The sequence below is a fragment of the Lithobates pipiens genome, unplaced genomic scaffold (assembly GCF_037356315.1).
Source record: "Lithobates pipiens isolate NorthernLeopardFrog02 unplaced genomic scaffold, aLitPip1_a1.2 Scaffold_23, whole genome shotgun sequence".
NCBI classification, from domain to species: domain Eukaryota; kingdom Metazoa; phylum Chordata; class Amphibia; order Anura; family Ranidae; genus Lithobates; species Lithobates pipiens.
The window spans coordinates 166,599,147-166,612,443 of record NW_027507785.1 but is presented as its reverse complement, the minus strand read 5'-3'; the positions used below and the strand labels follow the sequence as shown (position 1 = coordinate 166,612,443).

The following is a 13,297-nucleotide window of genomic DNA, read 5'->3' as shown; positions in this document are numbered from 1 at the left end:
CTACATGTGCAGAATTTTATGATGAGTTGCGAGAGGTAAGACATGTTAATGCAGTAGAGACATAGAATGTCTCTCCTATATTAAAAAGCCTGTCTCTTTGCTTTTTTTACATTTTGTTTTATTAAAGTTCCACTTGAAATATGTACTTTCGAAAAGGACTTAAAGTGGTTGTAAACCCTCAGATACATGTTTAGCTTGTCAGATACTACTTAACACAGGCAGCTGATATTACATCTAAATTAAGTTGAATAAATCTATAATGCCTATGTTCGAGTAATATATATAAGGAAACAGCTATGCTGTTCACTACATATATTACAGCCTTGATTGGCATTTCATGTGACGAAATGCTGATGCCGTAGTAACGGCAATCGAGATCGAGGCTTGGTTATGACGCTACGGCGCATGTGCGAGATTTCGTGAGGGACACCAACTAAGGGCGGAAATGACGTCCGCAAAGGCTTCTAAAATCAGCACTAACAATGGCGCGGGCGATACCCGGAAGATAGTGTAATATAAAACTTCTAAATAAGGTATTTATAACGCTCGTTTTTGGATTATTTATAGCTATTATGATTGCTGATGTTAATAAATATCCAAACATTTGAAAATTAGAATTTTTTTGGCGGGGTTTACTTCCTCTTTAAGAAAACAGTTGGAACTTGACAAATGGACCAAAATTTGGGACACCACTAAATCTTGCTCACCCAATGTTTTAGGGGTGAAAAATATTTATAAATTGCATCTTTGGTGGTACATGGTATCCGGCCAACTAGCACATGTGGCACCTGGCAACCCCTGCACTTGCTTTCATGGTTGTTCAGAAATAGGCACATTTCTACATACCTGGTGGATCTGTCAGGTTATCTAAAGATTATTGCAAGTATACAGCATTTCACGCATTCTTTTTCAACAATTTCCCTGTGAATCCATTTAAAGCACTCTTAAATCAAAACCCCTAATATCTCCAATTACCAATTACACTCATGATCCATGTTCTGACAACCACAAAACACAGACAATAGCATAAAGGCAAGTTCATAAGAAATCTACAGGTAACAGGGGTCAAATCCGGGCTACAATGGACATCACTTAATGAGAAGCTAACAGCTAAGCTCATCAACATGGGGACAAGGTGCTTTGGGGTGGGGGGCCTCAGGGCGCCCCCCTTCCCCAAAGCACCCACCCCCCTATGTTGAGGGCATGCGGCCTGGTACGGTTCAGGAGGGGGGAGCGCTCGCTCGTCCCCACCCCCTTTCCTGACCGGCCGGGCTGTGTGCTGGGATGCAAGATGACATCAGCCCCAGAATTCTCATAATGGTCCTCAAACTCTGAGGGTATTGACTGCTAAACCCTGGTCAGCCCCTCCTAGGAAAATCCCGGACCATTGGAATTGCTTGGAGAGAGCCTTCTCTAGACTGAGCCCAGCGAGAGAAGACTTTCCAAACTTTTGCATAAATTTGTCAAGTGACCTATTTGCTACTAAGCAAAAGGGTATCAATCACTTTCTCAGAACAGCCCTAACATCTGAGGATCTCCCTCTCAAACACCAGGTTGCCAGGGAAAGAAACTCCAGATTGGGGTGAAAAACTGGTCCCTGGTGGAGGAGATTGCGATTGGAGGGGAGATGCCATGGAAGAGCAATCAACCATTACTTCGGGAGGGGGAAACCATCCCTGAATCGGCCACCAGGGCGCAATTAGAATAGGGCACCCGTCTGCCCGAGACAGCTTCTGTAATACCCGGGGGGTGAGCACCAGGGGAGGAAACGTGTATGCTAGGCCAAAATCCCAGCTCTGGGCTAGTGCATCGACTCCCCGAGAGCCCTGCTCCCTGGCAAGAGAGAAGAACTTGTGAACTTTTCTGTTTTTCTTGCAAGAAAACAAGTCTATCATCGGTTTGCCAAAGCATTGGCACACCAGAGAAAACACTTTGTTGTTCAGCTCCCACTCTCGCTAATGAATGGGTGGCCTGCTGAGAAAGTCTGCCTGCGCATTAAGGGACCCTCTTATGTGGACTGCCGAGACTGAAAGAAATGTTTTCTGAAACTGGAAAAAGTGGACCGCTGGGATGCAAGATGACATCAGCCCCAGAATTCTCATAATGGTCCTCAAAGAGGCCTCCCCTGTCTCGTGAAGGGTGGACACAGCCCTCTGCACTTTTGTAATCTTCTCTTGGGGAAGGAAGATTCTTTGGGCCACAGAGTCTACCCGGTAACCCAGAAAGATTTTGGATTGTGAGGGATCCAGGGAGGACTTCTCCCAGCTGACCATCCAACCCAGAGATTCTAGAGTGGATAGAACCTTGTCTCGGTTTGAGTGGAGTTGTTCTAGGGCCGGGCTGTAAATTAGCATATTGTCCAAATATAGGATCAAGGCTACCCCCTGGAGGTGTAGGAAAGACACCACCTCGGAAAGGACCTTTGTAAAGATTCTCGGGCCGGCCACAAGGCCGAAGGGGAGTGCCTTGAACTGCCAGTGTTGGACCCCCTGGTCTGCCTAAACCGCGAACCACAGGAATTTCTGGTGTTTCGGGGCAATGGGAACATGCAAATAAGCATCTTTCAAGCTTTATGTGACCATAAAGACTCCTTTCTGCAGGTGACTTCTGACCATGTAAACTCTTTCTATCTGGAACCTTTTGTACAGTAAGTACAAAACCTCCTGTTCTGCGAGCTCGCTGACACTCCCCAAAAGGCTCCTTGCCTTCAGAGGATTCCTGGGAATATGGGTAAGGATAAAGTTTGGAGGGGGGGGTGGACAGGAATTCTAAACTGTAAACCTCCCTTACAAGACTTAGAATGTAAGGGCTCTGTGTGATTCTTTCCCATTGGAGGAGGAACCACGAGAGCCTTCCACCAACCTTTATGTTGGTGTCATTTGGACTCCTTGTTGGAAGATCCGGCCCAGAAAAAAGGATTCCATCCTTTACCTTGACCTTACCAAATACCCAGTTTTTCCTAGCTCCTTCTTACCCTTAAACCGGTCTTTTGACTGAAGGCCTCGAAAAAAGTTCTTCCCCCTATCTCTCTTGAGTTTTGTCGGGAAATTTTTGCCCTTATCTGACGACTGGGACAGGACTTGTTCTAGGCCTTACCCCGAAGAGCAAAGAGCCCTCAAAGGGGATCCCGCAGAGACGTGACTCAGAGGTAAAATCTCCATCCCATGTTTTTACCCAAAGGGCTTTTCTAGAAGAATTTAGAAGAGCTGCTGATTTGGCAGTTGTTCTAACTGTTTCTACTGCAGCATCTGCCAGGTAGACTACTGCCTTACCAATAACTTCCAAAGAATCTAACACCAACTTAGATTTGTCTTTGCTTGCAACATGGTCCAACAACCTGCCGACCCATGCGTCCGTGTTTCTAGCAACACAAGCGAAAGCCACTGCTGGACCCATAGCTGCAGCATTGACGTCCCAGGTTCTGCGTAGTAAGGTTTCAGATCTCTTATCCATCTGATCCCGGATATTTCCGGAAACCTCAAAGGAGAAATCTGAACGTTTGGATACTTGTGCCAAAGAAGCATCCAGACAACGTATTTTAAAGAATTTTGCTTCTTCCTGTTTTAAAAGGACATCTACGCTTCCAGGCCTTAGGTTTTAAAAATTTACGCTCAGGTTCTTTCCATTCTCTTAGGATTATATCCTTAAGAGACTGGTGCACTGGAAAAGACTTGGCCTGAGGTTTGCTGAGTCCCCTGAATAGTTTATTCTGTGCTGAGACCTGAGAAGCTGGTGTCTGAATACCCTCTGACGCATAGATTGCCTTTGGCTGCGATGAGATGACCTTCAGATCTAATCTCAGGTTGACTATCTTGGTCCGAATCCTCTCCTTCTTCATGAGAGTTCTGGTCAGAGGCCTCCGCCTCTTCCTCATCAGAATAATAGGGGTCCAATCCCTGGGACCCCCCAGTACAACTTGCCTAGGTCTCCCTAGTGAAAGGGGCATCTTGCCACTTCTCGACCGTAACTCTGAAGGACTGGAGGGTCGCCAGCATCTCAGCCTGTAGCACCAGGCATTCCTTCATAGCCTGTGCAGACTCCTTGTCAACTGACCTATAGATGTATCTAAAGCAAAAAATGTTAGTGTGGTCCTGCAGGAGTTTTTCATTACAGTTATCACAACTCTTAGATTCTGCCATGGCTTTGGACCTAGACCTACTGGCCATCCCCTGAGCAGGGCATTTGTTCTCTGTAAAAGACAAATAAAAACCCAGTATGAGTCTTTACCCTTTGGGTATCCTGCGGGGAAGAGGGAAATAGGGCCAACCCAAATCTCCTCCCCCCACCAGCCGGGTCACTCACCCCCTGTGGTGACCTCTGCTGCTGCCAGGTTTAGTCTGTCCTCCTTCTGCATCCCTTTAGTGGACCGACCAATGAGGTAGTATCGCACGGACTCTCGCTCCATTTCTGCTTATATGTAATCCTGATGCTCTGTTCACAGCCATTTTATCATAGCCTGGACTCCGCGGAAGTTACATCATCTGATTCAGCATAGCGGCAGGCATGGGATCGCTTGGTGCTACAGCCATAACGGACCTGGGCGCTGTGCATTACTCCCTCCCCTTAGACAGGGGGGGTTCAAGCGGCCTCTCCTAAGCCATCCACCACTGTCAGGTAGAGTGGGATGTAAGGTCCATGGGGCTGTGGACACCCTCACCGTGTCCACTGCCACCAGCATCTCGGGGGGGCTCATTGCCACTGCAGTTACCTGTACCTCCCTGAGATCCTTTGGAAGGGAAAGATCCCCCTTGGAAAGAGCCAAGCTCTGTCACACCCTGCAGCCACCACTGACTGCCTTAGGTCTGGCATCCCAGGGGGAGACCTCGGCCCCAGACCTTGGTCTAAAGATAGAAAATAACAAACGCTTTCGCTGCCATCCTGTGGGAAACACAATCAATAACTGAGGGACAGAGGGAAGGGAGTGGCCTATTAAACTCTGTTGTTGATTGTGTTTCCTGTCAGGTGGGACTCGTCATCTTAAGTGTGCCGTCCTGGAAGATGACTGGAGAAAATATTTTACTATTCAAACGTAAAACAACTAGGGCAGAAGATTTGATAGATGTAAAGTTGAAAAAAAGGACAGAAGGTCTGCTTAAAGTAACATCAAAGAACAATTCTCTGCTCTTGTGATCTTATTCCAAAGACTGTTAGCTTCCCATTCCTTGGTTAAGACTATTGCACAAATGTCTTACATGTAACTCCTCCTGTACAACTGATGAGATTTAAATTTGGTTGGCTGCTTTGTCATGTAATGAACCTTTTCTGACCTCACAAAGTGACAGTGTGGTGCTGAGAACAAAATCCCTTTTCCTTCCTGATGTGGTTTAAGCTTTTGACCTCAACCAGGATATTGTTCTTCCATCTTTATGTCTAGCTCAAGTATTGCCTGAATGTTCACTGCCTGGATGTTGTTCATGTTGTATGGGTTTACCCAGCAGCCATTGCTTCCTTGAGAAAGATAGACTCTTTTTTTTAAAATCCTATTGGTCCCTGTATAAAGTAAACTGCTTTTTGCTCAACAATTTCTCAGTGGCTTTGCTAAACAACTTTTCAGGATTATTACATTAGGGATCCTTTTCTGTCAAGGTGCTCTCTACTAGATCTGTGGTTTGAAGATTTGCAAAGTTGTCACCTGATCCTCAGCTCATACATTCATGTTCAAATTTCACCAGGTAGATGTTCAGGCCTCATCTGATGCTGACTTTGGGCATGTCCTTTACAGCCTTTTAATGTTGTATTACTGTTGCTCAGCCCTTAGTCTGACTGCTTTTGGATATCCCAATCATATGAGAATATAATGTATTAAAAAATAAGAGTACTTAAAGGATAAGTGCGCCTTTTAGAAAAAAATGTAAATGCACATGTTGCCCCTGGTCCTAAATTAGGGGTATCATGTAAATTTAGTTTTTGGCTGGGCTGTAAACAGCTCAGACTGATTGTACAGTTTATTTGGTCTTTCCCTAATTTCAATTAGGTTGTGCATTTCTCACTGTCGCCAGTAGGTGTCACTGGTAGTACAGCTAGGTTGAGTTATGAATATTTATTCTTCTTCCAGGCAGCCCAGTAGAAGGTTCTTGGAATAAAAAAGAATAAACATACATACTCACCTAGGTGAATGCAGTATCAATCCAATGCTGCATCTGTCCCCTGCCACCAGCAATACCAAGAACTGGGTGATCAAAGACCAGATTGGTTCTCAGTCTTTAGTGAGCAGAGAGCCAGTGACTCTCTGTCTCCAGCTCACTAGAGGGCCAGGCTGTGGAGAGGTGGGAGTGGTTGGCTCAGGCTCTCAGCGGCATTCTGAGAGGCTGAGCCAGCTGTCAGACAGGAATCTGGGTGGATCCCACATTAAAGTTGGGATACCTCCAGGGTGTGGAGTGGCTAAGTGATGTCAGCTGATAGCTGTCAGTTGAATACAGGCCACAGGAGTGCAGAACTAAGTGCACTACTGTGACACACAGGAGAAGTACTACCAAAAGAGATTTGGCCCTACTTGTGCGTTAATGAACAGCAAATAACACATTTTAAAGTATTGCTTTTATTTATTTTTTAATGACACCTGCTGGGAGTGGGAGAGGTTATTTCTGCGTGGCCGACAACTTTTTTTGTTTGCCAGTGTCCTCCTGTAGGCAGCAATAATATAACGCAATTATATCCTGTCCTGTGGCCTTTAATTAACGCTAAAAATTGGATTTTAAAATTATATTTTATAAGTACCGTATATACTCGAGTATAGGCCGACCCGAATATAAGCCGAGGCCCCCAATTTACCCCCAAAAAAACTGGCAAACTTATTGACTCGTGTATAAGCCGAGGGTAAGACATGCCTGTCCATCCCTGTGTGTGTGTCCGTCCATCCCTGTGTGTCCGTCCATCCCTGTGTGTCCGTCCATCCCTGTGTGTCCGTCCATCCATCCCTGTGTGTGTGTGTGTCCATCCATCCATCCATCCCTGTGTGTGTGTGTGTCCATCCATCCATCCATCCCTGTGTGTGTGTGTCTCCATCCATCCATCCATCCATCCCTGTGTGTGTGTGTCTCCATCCATCCATCCATCCATCCCTGTGTGTGTGTGTCTCCATCCATCCATCCCTGTGTGTGTGTGTCTCCATCCATCCATCCGTGTGTGTGTGTGTGTGTGTGTGTGTGTGTGTGTGTGTGTGTGTGTGTGTGTGTGTCCAGCCTACCTGTGTCCCGAGCCTTTGTCCCGAGCCTCCGTCCCGTGCCTTGCCTCCTTGCCTCCGTCCCGTGCCGTGCCTTGCTGCCGTGCCTTGCCTCCGTCCCGTGTCGTGCCTTGCCTTGCCTCCGTCCCGTCCCGTCCCGTCCCGTGCCGTGCCTTGCCTTGCCTCCGTCCCGTGCCCTCTTCGTCGGCGCCTCGGCGGCCATTGTAAAATTCAAAAGCCTCCGCCTTCGCCTGTGATAGGCGGAACACTGAATTTCCCAGCAGCCTGTGTTCCGCCTATCACGGACATCGTATCATCCTCGTCCGTAGTACGAGGATGATACGATGTCTGTGATAGGCGGAACACAGGCTGCTGGGAAATTCAGTGTTCCGCCTATCACAGGCGAAGGCGGAGCCGGAGGCGCGGCTTTTGAATGATAGAATGGCCGCTGTCTGTCTGCTCGACACGCTGACAGCGATGACTCGAGTATAAGCCGAGGGGGGCACTTTCAGCCTCAAAAAAGAGGCTGAAAATCTCGGCTTATACTCGAGTATATACGGTAAGTATAATAATCTTGTTTTGCATGTGACCAGAAAAATTCAACAACATATAAAAACGTTGACCATAGTTAACGACATACAGTACATCATGTATAATAGTCCTAGAACTTTTCTGTCTTAAATTTGAAATAAAATTTCTTTCCTTAGACTTCGATGAGGATGATGACTTGTTTACAGAGGGCAATAACTGGTCCAGTGAGACTACTAGCTCGCCTTTGGGGAAAATTCACTTTCAACAAACTAACAGAAACACTGACGTCAATAAATCATCAGAAGATGCCACTGTTCTGAAACAGCTAGTGAAGACTTTGAGGGCACAATTGGAGAAGTCACAAAACCTAATACAGGTTCTTCAAAATCAAAGTTATTATTCATCCCATGGTTCCACATTATATGGTCTTGCAGATGAACATGAAGGCTGTTGTTGGTCAGATGCCACGGGAATGAATCCTCCAAGAAGTTTAGACCAGCTAGCTCAAAGAGTATTTGTACTGGAGATGCAATTTTATCAGTTTCAGAAAGATATAGGGAATGATTCCAAAATGAGTTCAAATAAAGAGGCTGGGTAAGTAGCACAATTTAATAAATTAAGCTGATATATTTTAAAGGTATACATTATTCAAAATTGAGAATGACAGCTCAAGTTATGTTAAAACAGTTGTGTTCTTATTTCTAAAAGCACGGGGAAGGGTTAGAATTTCTGTTTTACTTATTTCTGTGTCCATGTTGAGGTGATTTTTTTAGTGAGATTTGACATGGTGTTCATGTCCTGATACAGGTTGTTTTCTTTCTGCTCTTTCTGGCACCTGACATTTTCACAGAAAGGAAATCTACCCTATGGAAACACAGACAACAAAAAAATCCTGACATGTTCTAATGTATCTTCACTCATTTATCACAGTCCAATAAACTGGACACCATAGGATGTTTATCCTCTGCCACGTCACTACTTTCCTCCAACAGATCCATCAACTAAACCAAGCTGAGCAATTGCTAGAATTTCTTTTAATTCACAATATAGCCAGATTTTTTTTTTTTTAAGAAGCAGTGCATTGTTTTACCACACAACACATAACAACTCTATAAAGAGCATAAAATGAATTATAAATACAATAATTAAATAAATATTTAATTTTCCGATGTTTCGTCCAATATGTAAAATCAAAATACCAGTTTGTCATATTTAGTTAACCAACTAAATGTAAGGCTCTAACAGGCACTAGTCTGACTTGGTATTTGCCCCCATTTTATTGCTTTAGACAGTCATTAATATTTTCATAACCAGTACTAGAACATTACATATCAGAACATCAGTACACCCCTCACGGAATTCATTGTAATACACACCCTGAAATCCAAAAACTTCCTGGCACTCTGGGATTTTAACCTCTGGGCAAACGATTCCCAAGACCCTATCGGGACTGCCTGCATCAACCAACTGGAAGAATTGGGTCTTCAGCAACTGATAAAGACTCCCACACATGGTTCAGGACACACCCTGGACCTCATCTTCAAACAAAATATGGACATCAACATACTCGACAACATAACATTACAGTGGACGGAACACCACGCCATCAAATTCAAAATCTCCACCAATACCACCCTCCAAATACTGAAACCTGCAACAACAACGCATTGGACCAGATCGCAGAAGAAACAACACTCCGAAACCTTCAAAACCATTTTATCCAACAAAATAGCAATGCTGAATTTAAGCCATTCATCGGTGCAGACACTCGGCTCCCTTAACAAGGTATTACTACAATCAGCAGACTCAGTAGCTCCAAAACGCAGGACACTCATCAGGAGAAAAAACTCTGGATTTTTTAATGGCTCCCTCTCTCTACTAAAGCAAGAACGCAGAAGAGCGGAAAGAACATGGATAAGAAATCCTACCGAGGAAAGCCACACATACTACAAAGGACTCACAGAGAATTATCACAAAGCAATCTTCAAAGCTAAAAAGGATAATTTCTCAAATGCGATCTCAACAGCCCTAAACCACCCTCGGGAACTTTTTAAAATAGTCGCTCAATTGATGAACCCGGTGTGCTTAGAGCCCCCAGCAAACGAAACCCAAGACTTCTGCAACGAGTTATCAGATTTTTTCATCAACAAAATTAAAAACCATCAGGAAAACAATTCATCAGAAAATGCAGCCAACCTCGGTCAACAAAAGAAAAAAGAAGATATCCACACCAACATCCCACAACTGCCGAAGTTTTCTCTGACCCCAATTACTGCGGACACCACTAAAAACATCATCAAAAACCTTTCTCTACCGAGATACATATGTTCATAGAGATATAAAGATTACATTTCTTAAAGGGGTTGTAAAGGTTCATTTTTTATTTTCTACATAGGTTCCTCTAAGCTAGTGCATTGTTGGTTCACTTACCTTTTCCTTCGATTTCCCTTCTAAATGTTTTTTTTCTTTGTCTGAATATCTCACTTCCTGTTTCTCCTCAGAACAGCTTACTGAACAGCTTACTGAGGAGGAACAGGAAGTAAGAAATTCAGACAAAGAAAACAAAGAAAAAAAACATTTAGAAGGGAAATCGAAGGAAAAGATAAGTGAACCAACAATGCACTAGCTTAAAGGAACCTATTTAGAAAATAAAAAATGAACCTTTACAACCCCTTTAAGGTCTGGTCAAGATGGATGGAGGAACCCTATTTCAGCGGGTGACTTGGGCCCTTGATCCCCGCCCCTTTATTCTTATTATGCCTTTTCACTTATTTCAGTGTAACACTTACAGGAAGATGCTCTGAGATCCTTATAGGGTGTTGTTGACTGGTTCATGAGCCATCGCGTTAGGGGTTGATTTGTTGTTAGTTTTTTTTGTTTTATTCTTTTTGTGTGTGGTATTACCAGTGACCCCTTCTCCCCCCACGTGGGTTAGGTCATTGAAGTCTGTACACATTGCACAGGGTCAAAAAGCTGGGTGATCCTAGAGCAGGCTTTGTCACCCCTCGAGACACTCTGTTGACTACCCATAACCAGCTAAAAATCACCCACTGACAGGGACAACAATAAAGGTTATCCAAAGAACAAAAGGTACTTCCCTTTCCTCAAATATGCAATCTCTTTTGATGGCAGTTGTAGTAAATCCTAACTTTCCACCTAGGATACAAGACCCAAGTTTTCGTCCCTTTTCTGCAATCATATTTACGTTAAAGGATTTTCTGCCAGAGGAAAATTGTAAATCAATATCTGACGTACAAGCTATGATTTTCCAATACAAAATAGTTGCTCCTGTGCAAATGATGTCTACATTGTTTTTACACTAATTGTCATGTATGTGATAGGAGCCCTAAATGACGAGGTTGGCCTCACTTGTATCTCCAGCCTAGGCCCCACTGAGAGTTAAACAGAGGGTACTGATGGACAGGAGGAACATGAGTGCCAGCAGGTTTTGATAGGAGAGTTTGCAGCTGGAGATGTGGTCCTAGGAAGGCTGGCAGAACATCAGGAACAGTAACTGTGCTCAGTGGTCCAGCCGATGTTAAAGAGGCACTCCACATGCATGGGTCCTGGACATGTGGCTTGTCAAAGCTCTAAGCAGACTTGAGACAGGAGAACACTGCAGTGCGCAGAGCTGGTATAGCAGACAGCCGGGCAGGCACTTGAACAGGAAGAGGAGCCAGGATCAGAGAGAGAAGCATGGTCACAGGAATAGCTAGAGTTGTTAACAGGTGGGCAGCGAGGTACCGAATCATAAGCAGAGCCCAAGTCAGAAGTAGAATCCAAGATCAGGTCAGGAGCAAGCCGGGGCAGCAACAAGAGGACACACAGGATGAATGCAGGACACAGGGAACAGCTGAAGGATCAGTCGGAGGCATCCTTAAAAAGGCAGTTTACCATTCTTTGGAAAATGCCTCTCGCTTGGACATTTCTGATGTCTTACAGGAATTCTCTGACACAAATTATTTGATGTTCATATCAAGGGCCGGTTCACACTGCGACGCGAGGCGAGGCGACACGGCTCGCCTCGCCTCGCTCCCGCAAGTCGCCCCCATTCAGTACTATGGAACCGTTCTGAGAGGAGCGACTCGAGTCGCTCCGACTCAGAAAAAAGGTTCCTGTACTACTTCGGGGCGACTTCGGGGGCGACTTGCATTGACTTCTATGCAGAAGTCCTCTGCAAGTCGCCGCTGAGCTCCCCGCAAGTCGCGGCGAGGTAAGTCGGAGACGCCTCGCCGCGGCTCGCTGTGTGAACCGGCCCTAAAGCACTTTATTGAATATTATATGGGCATTAAATATAATTATTAAATAAAGATTTAAACATTCTATATTCATTAAAGAAGTATAGCCAAAGCTTTTTGGCTGTACTTCTATTATGGATCACAGGAGTGCAGTTTGTTCTGCACTCCTGTGACCCATTTTCAGAGCTGGTCACAGAGCCAGTCCAGGCTTTGAAAAGATCTATATGGTGGGGATCCACCCAGAACCCTGGACTGGCACCTGGCTCGGTCTCTCAGCAATCCGCTGAGAGCCTGAGCCAGTCCCTCCCTCCCCTCCACATCCCAGCGCTCTAGTGCGTACTGGAGGGGTAGAGCACGGAGCATGAGAGCTGAGCAATCTGCAGTGTTTCATTGCTTAGTTCTTGGCCTGGAGTTGGCAGGGTACAACTGCAGCTTTGAACCGATGCTGCATCCACCTAGGTAAGTAATTTTTTTACAAGTCCCCTACTTCTCTTTTAACCGTGATTATTAAAATTTGCGAGTTCACCCAAGTAAAATCAGGTATATTTGAAATATGAAATCTTATTTTCTAAGGTTCCACTGTATCTGTGTGAAAGCTTACAAGTTTTTCCCTGTTTTAGAAAATATGAATGGCTTATTCAGGAGCAATCACGGGAGCTTTCATTTATGCGGCAGAGGATGAAAGAAGGAGAAAGTATTTGCCACATTTTGACTCTGCATCAGGAGGAAAATATAAAATCAATTGAAGAGATGCTCCAAACTAATGATATAGACTACTGTATGGGAAGGAATTTTAGACAGAATCTCACTAAAGTAAACCAACTTGCAAAAAAACTTCAAGTGAAACTAAGCAGCAGTAAGTATTTGCTTTCTATTACACAGAAAAATGAATATGCATTTTTTACCTTTCAGTTCCATTCCATTAGGACAGTTGCACATGGGCTTTAGCTTGTATAAGTGTGAACAGTAAGCTTTGACACAGCATTTGCAGAGCTTTCAGTAAGCTTTGTTGAGGCTGGGTTCCCACATATGCAAATTGGATGCGGGTTTCCCCCTATCAAATTCACATGACAGGCAAGTGTGACCTGCTCCCAACGGAAACATGTCCTGGGCGGTCGCGGTCCGGATTTAAAAGGGTCCAGTACGTGTTTGGGTGCGGTTAAGGTGTGCGAATTTAGGCAAAAATTCTTACCTGAATCGCACCTAAACTGGTGAACAGACATGCACCAGATCCCAGGCACGAACCCGCGGCCGCACATGTGTGAACCCAGCCTAAAGCTTTTAAAGTACTATTCAGCTCCAGTTTGTAAATGTTGAACACAGCTCCTAATGGGAATGCCGATTGCCACTTTTTTGCTTTCAAAAC

General features: G+C 44.7%; 1 protein-coding gene across 6 annotated transcripts in view; it reads left to right on the top strand.

Annotated features, from left to right (window-relative positions):
* Window positions 1-13,297, top strand: part of LOC143928001 (myomegalin-like) — a 426,442-nt gene that overhangs the window by 332,590 nt on the left and 80,555 nt on the right. For all 6 annotated transcript variants that reach the window (XM_077452562.1, XM_077452560.1, XM_077452558.1 and 3 more), the window contains 2 exons: window positions 7,870-8,287; window positions 12,552-12,787. In XM_077452562.1, the coding sequence (XP_077308688.1) occupies window positions 7,870-8,287; window positions 12,552-12,787 (654 nt within the window). The remainder of the gene's footprint in view (window positions 1-7,869; window positions 8,288-12,551; window positions 12,788-13,297) is intronic.